Raw genomic sequence first — 6,861 nt, forward strand, 5'->3', positions numbered from 1 at the left:
TCAATGAAAATACAAACAATTGCTATGTGAAAACATAATGAGTGAAATATCTAAACTTTATAAATTCATAGAACTCCTGTATATATAGGTTTCTCATTTTGTAGTCGATTTTGTTTTTCTAAATACTATGCCCTTTATTATTGCCTAGGATTTGGTGAAAAATCACCCAGAATTTGTGTAAAGCTAAACAAAGTAGCTAGTCAACAGTATTCACCACCAAGTGGTTACTGACCAACTAACTGAATTTGGCCATCACTCTTGTAGTGCCACCCACAATCAATTAATTTTTGGTTTCACTGTCTTGGCATGCTGACCACCGGCTTATGCTACATATGATTTTCACTCTTTTTTAGAAATTATACTAACAAGTCACTGAAATACAACTACATTTTGTTAAATTCCAGAAACCCTGTATGAATTTCAAAGATAATCTACATTAAAAGCACCTAATAAAGTAATTAAATTAGATTGATATAAATGTATTTTTTTACCACAAAAGTAGAACAAAAATCAAAAGGTAAAATTGTGAAAGAGAGTTTGAAGCTGACTTCACTCCTAATATTGCAGTTTCATCTTATTCTAAATTATTATTTTTCTATGAAATACAAGTTATGTTTAACAAGGAAATAAAATGAGCAGTCATCATTTGTTTTTTACTTAAATTCACATAGCCAGTACTTTTCCTTAGCAGTCAAATCTTTAAAATATTTCAGTCTTCAATGTATAATCATACTGTGTTTGAACTAAAAATATATATATTAAATTAGGGATTCAAGGTACTGTCTTTAATTTAATTTCAGTTTTCAAAGTAATTGAGCTATTTTGTATTTCAAAAGAAAACAAACATTTGATATCGCTTGTGGACTTTATATATATATATATATATATACACACACATACATACAAACTGTCACAACACACACTATTATTCCTTTTATCAGTATCACTTTGGTATGTATCCTGATATCAGTCTCGTACAACTTGGTATATATCGTGATATTAGGCTTAATACACCTTACGACAAACCCTGATATTAGACTAAATACAACTTAGGTGTATATTCTTTATTATGACTTTGGTATGTATCCTGATATCATACTCGTACAACTTGGTATATATCCTAATATTACTATTAGGCTTAATAGTAATACAACACTTTAATGTATATAATTAGGTGTAACTTCATCTATCTTTCTTAAACTTTTAAAGTAAGAAGAAAAAACACTGATTATGAAAAGTAGCGTAATTTTATATATTTTAAAGATTTTAAAACTAGATAAGAAAAATTACGACATTGTTCAAAGTAATGAGAGCTGGCCCTTCGTTTGGTTTTAGAACCAAATTCTTACCACTTGGATCATTCATTCTTAATTCTGTTTATCTTACTCGGTTACTGTTTACAATTACACCGCTAAGCCAAATTTTCTTCATTTATCATCACAGACGGACAGATTTAACCGGCTTCAGCCAACGTCCAAATCGATCACGAGAAAAAGCGTTTGCGTCTGCGCAAAAGATGTCGTGGGGAGTATGCTAGGACAGAGTTGTGATTTCCATTCCTTAGGTTACCAGATTTAACCAGGAAAAGCACTGTTACATATGTGTTACGGACAGAAGGGGTGTTACCGGTGCTTTTCTTCTAATCAAACAATTCCCGAAATTTACTTTTTTACTATTGGTTGCGATGTAGCCTTACGTACCTGATGGCCTTTCCTCGTTCCGCAAGTATCCGGTCTTACCTCGAGGTAGAGCGTACGATCAAAACGGCCCAGTTCCACAAGGAGCATGACTCGAGGGCCCATTCTGTTAGTCTCCTTACTTTCCCTCATCACCTGGACCGGCCAAGTGGCCGGAGTGGCAATTCCTCTTCTGGCTGCTTTCCCGTCGGACTCTGCCCCCTTACTCGGCCAGACTCTTCGCCGGGAAATGGGTGAAATTGAAAGACGCTTGGCCCACAAAAATTTTACGTTCATAGCCAGTTCGATAGCAGTTCCAAATAACACAGAGAAAGTGATAAACGTTTCGTGTCAAGCTTTAGAAAATATCCATCCTGTTTTGGTGTTGAATTTCATACAGAAACCCTATTCGTTCTTCGTGTCTTTAGTTGCTGGCTATACGGGAGTTCCAGTGATTGGTCATTCATTACAATACAGAGATCGGGCCTCTCAGGTAACTTTTATATTTCAAATGATTCATCACATCTAAAATATGCGAGAACAGTGTTTTTGTTTCTTTTTAAGCAGCACTATTTTGGCTCTTTAGCATAATACAATGGATATCAAACTGTAAACCTTCACTATACAGAGCTGCTTTTCCCCCATCACTTCACAGGAAAATTCTAATTTAGTAGCTGTATGTTTTGAAAACTGATAATTCATCAGATCATCTTACCGACATACAAGCTGGTTGTATCTTAATAAACACGCCGTAAGAATTTTACATCCTCTAACAGTTTGTACCTGTGGTTATTAGAAAATATTCTAATATATCGCTCTAACTTTTTGAAGATATTCCCTAGTGGTTCAGCGGAAAGTTTACAGACTTACAACGCTAAAATCCTGGATTCGAGTCCTCATGGTGGACAGGGCGTTGATAGCCTATTGTGTAGCTTTGCGCTAAAACAAACAAGTGTATCCTTTAAAGATTGTTTGTTATTAAGCGTAAATCTGAACATTATGCGCTGTGGCCACTGTAGGGATCGAACCCCGAATTGTTGCATTATAATCCGTCGAGCTTACTAGAAAGTCATCGCGTGAAGATTAAAGAAAGTTATTGTATTATAAGTAGTGATTATTTTAAATAATGGGTCAGACTTTTCCCTCAGTGGTTAAGGCGCTCGACTCGCAATCTGAGGGTCGCGGGTTTCAATCCCCGTCCCACCAAACATGCTCGCCCTTTCAGACGTGAGGGCGTTTTAGTGTGACGGTCAATCTCACTATTCGTTGGTGAAAGAGTAGCCCAAGAGTTGGTGGTGGGTGGTGATAACTAGCTGCCTTCCCTCTAGTCTTACACTGATAAATTAGAGACGGCTAGCGCAGATAGCCCTCGTGTAGCTTTGCGCGAAATTCAAAACAAACAAACCCCCAATGATAGCCTTGTAAGGTGAACACCTGGTTCCACCCAAAAACATATTGAAAGAAATAGTAAAACGTGAGGTAGGACTAAAGAGAAAACTTGAGATGCAAATGGTTTATTGTTTTCTGGGATAAGTTATGTTTATATTTCTGTATAGAAGGGCGGGTCTGGATCCGTGGCGTAACTATAAAAGATGGACCCTCCGCATGTTTTTTTCTATAATTGTAGTTAAGATTCTGGATGATTGATATAATTAACTACAGAATAGTACAACCGCTTTTTAGTTCAAACAAATTAAATTGTATGTCTCTCCCCTTGTCGGCAATTATTTCGGTCCTCCACGCAATTGCGGAGTCATACTTACGCTACTGGTCTGGACTATTTGTAATATATAAAATGTTGAAGATAGTCGTGAAGGATGTTTTCTTCCAAAATATTGTGATACATTTAAAACTCACCACAGGTCTTTGAAAGAGCCCTTTTTATCGGTATGACTACCAAACATTCCCTCCATCAGTGAACAACTTGATTGTGTGGGGTCACTTCAAGATCATGATTCTAACAGTCAACTCCCCAGATGGTGGAACAAATGTTCTTGATGCTAGAAGAAAGTATTGGTGATTCGCAGATGGGAATCACTGGCAAAAAGTAATGGAAACTGTCGGTAATTGGACTGAGAAATATTTTTAAAAAATATTTTGCTTCTCAGAAGGGAAGGGATAAAAGTTCCTTTCGCAGACTCTCTGATATCCATTCATTTGGACTACCCTCCCTTTTGAAAATCCTGTATTTTCCCCTGAATAGAAATATATTTCTCTAGAACATTTTATTCACACTTTTTCTTAGCTACGTTAACACGCTAAATGTTCAGTCAAGTTGACCAATGTTCTCAAGAAACTCTAATGTTATTTCGTACATTGACTCTAACCTCAGACAAGTATTACAGGGTGGATTAAATATTTATTTACGAATATAACAAGTAATTACATTTTTAAAGGCTTTTTGTTTATTTTAGTTTTTAAATCAATACTACATTTTTGTCAGAATTTTAAAACTACCATTTCCACTGCACTACATCCTCCAATTTTCTGGATCCGTTATGTAGAAGACACTTTTACGTCCTTTAAGAAAATTGGTTATATTGTTAGTTTTCTTTAATATTTGAATGTAATCCACCCCCTACATCATCTTTGCAGTTGAAACTCGATGGAAAATAATTTTTTTAATGTTTTGATTGAAAAACAATTAAGTGAAAGTGGATTTCTTACCGCTAATTTCCTTAAAGACACATTCGGGAGTTTATATTCTTTGGAATTCTTTCCAGGATCTTATACAAGTATTAAGGATCATCAATAACCCCTTCCAAAGAAATAAAAAGGCTTCCTCTTCTCATCAAGTTTTTTCAACAGAGTAAACGCGGTAAAAGCAAAACTTAATACGCAAAACACGTATTTTCTCACGGTTATAAGACTTCGTGATCCCAAGAAAATAATACAATCAACGATTTAGAAGAAGAAAAAAAACATTTTTTTTATCACATATATCCCCAGGCTTTTAGATGCAATCCAAAAAACGTGGTGAAAAACAACTAAAGATAACATGGATTTCGATGTGAATTTTTTTCCCATCCAGCAAAAACAACTAGTTCAAATTGTATCGCACAAATTTCTTGATAAGGGCACTTAAGGATTTTTGTATCAAATTACATGCAAATACTGTGTTACTTATTACAGTGGAGTAGAATAAACACTTCTTTTATTCGGATGCTAAACTCATTGACAGAGAAAAAAAATATAAACAGAATAAAGATCAAAAAAGCTCTCTGTATCAAAAAACAAAATCCTAGAATTAACTAGTATTCAGGTGTAAAATTATCTTGATATATTCCTGCTTATCAATTGTGTGTGACTTGATTTTATTTCGTTGCTCAGTGATATAGTGTTGATATTGTAACACATAAAGATTTTGTTCTGTTAACTAAATACATTCAACTGGCAATGCATGGTAAACCTAACATGATGTAGTACTTCTTAAAAATAAAATAAAAAGGAAATTTCATAATTGGAATGATTAACTATATTTCTAATTTGGAGAGGTCACTATCATCTAAATTTATAAACACAAGCTTTAATTCTTATTTTGCTGTTTAAAAGGTAGCTTTTTGAGAACACTGGGTTAGAAGGGCTAACTTCAAGCAGCTGGTCTTGTATAAATTAACGTGGGATATATTTGATTTAGGTTAACAATGGAGGAGATGGGCGTACAATTATTACTGAACTATGTAGGTAAAGGTTTATTGTTTTTGTTACCTAGTAATGACTGTCTAAAGGGTGGGGGTTGGGTGTCTAAGACAGGTGGTTGTACCATGATAGTACTTTGAAATCTTTTTTAGGGGCTACAATTTGGTTGCACCCACCACCTATCTATTGATTTACAGCTATATGATTATGTGTGGGAGACGGAATATTTCCATCTTTGGAGTAGTATGATCGCAGATATTTCCCTTTTAAAATTATACCTTGTGTACTTTGTTGACAAACGGTATAATTTATAATTGTTTTATTTAAGTAGTCATTTATGAAACTTATAAAACTGACGTTTGTTACGAGTAATGGTTTGGATCTACACTATGCATCTTGGTTTTGGTTTTTATTCACATTTCCATCATCGTTATGTAGTGCTAATTTTATCCTTTGTATACATAAAACGTATAGTATCAAACCTCTTCTATTTACTTGTATACGTGCGTGTCTACGTTATATATACGTGTTTACCTTGGACAACTTATCATAATAACCCCATACTTACTGCGGATACTTGATCAAAAACATGTGTATGTTATTAGTACTTTCCACTATACGTTGGCAAATAGAAAAACAGTTCGCTCATTTATTATCGTAAAGTGGCTGAAAAAAAACATTCTGTTTTAAAGTAAGGGTGCAGAGTTATCTTTTATTCTTTTAGTGTGTGTGCAGAAACCTAAAGAAAGATAATCAGACAGCAATAATCGATTCGTGGTTCTTCCAGCTTCTGCAGAGACCCCCCCCCCCTAAAAGACCAGCAAGTGTCTTACAAGTGTAAACACAGTTCTTTTCAGCAACTGTCTTAATTGGGGTAACATAAATGGTTCTTGTCTTATTACTTTTACACTCTCTCAGCCTTGAATATAACCATAATACATTAGTTTTATTACTTTTACTTCCTCTCAGCCTTGAATATAACCATAATACATTAGTTTTATTACTTTTACTTCCTCCCAGCCTTGAATATAACCATAACACATTAGTTTTATTACTTTTACTTCCTCTCAGCCTTGAATATAACCAAAGTACATTAGTTATATTACTTTTACTTCCTCCCAGCCTTGAATATAACCATAATACATTAGTTTTATCATCTTTACTCTCTCCCAGCCATGAATATAACCATAATACATTAGTTTTATTACTTTTACTTTCTCTCAGCCTTGAATATAACCATAATACATTAGTTTTATCATCTTTACTCTCTCCCAGCCATGAATATAACCATAATACATTAGTTTTATTACTTTTTACTTCCTCTCAGCCTTGAATATAACCATAATACATTAGTTTTATTACTTTTACTTCTTCCCAGCCTTGAATATAACCATAACACATTAGTTTTATTACTTTTACTTCCTCCCAGCCTTGAATATAACCATAATACATTAGTTTTATTACTTTTACTTCCTCCCAGCCTTGAATATAACCATACTACATTAGTTTTATTACTTTTACTTCCTCCCAGCCTTGAATATAACCG

General features: G+C 34.2%; 1 protein-coding gene across 1 annotated transcript in view; it reads left to right on the forward strand.

Annotated features, from left to right (window-relative positions):
• Positions 1 to 1,701: 1,701 nt before the first annotated feature.
• Positions 1,702 to 6,861, forward strand: part of LOC106465785 (glutamate receptor ionotropic, NMDA 3A-like) — a 31,075-nt gene continuing 25,915 nt past the window's right edge. Inside the window, exon 1 of the mRNA XM_022393721.1 lies at positions 1,702 to 2,169. Coding sequence (XP_022249429.1) covers positions 1,786 to 2,169 — 384 coding nt within the window. The 5' untranslated portion in view covers positions 1,702 to 1,785. The remainder of the gene's footprint in view (positions 2,170 to 6,861) is intronic.

Source organism: Limulus polyphemus, unplaced genomic scaffold (genome assembly GCF_000517525.1).
Source record: "Limulus polyphemus unplaced genomic scaffold, Limulus_polyphemus-2.1.2 Scaffold2050, whole genome shotgun sequence".
Lineage (NCBI taxonomy): Eukaryota > Metazoa > Arthropoda > Merostomata > Xiphosura > Limulidae > Limulus > Limulus polyphemus.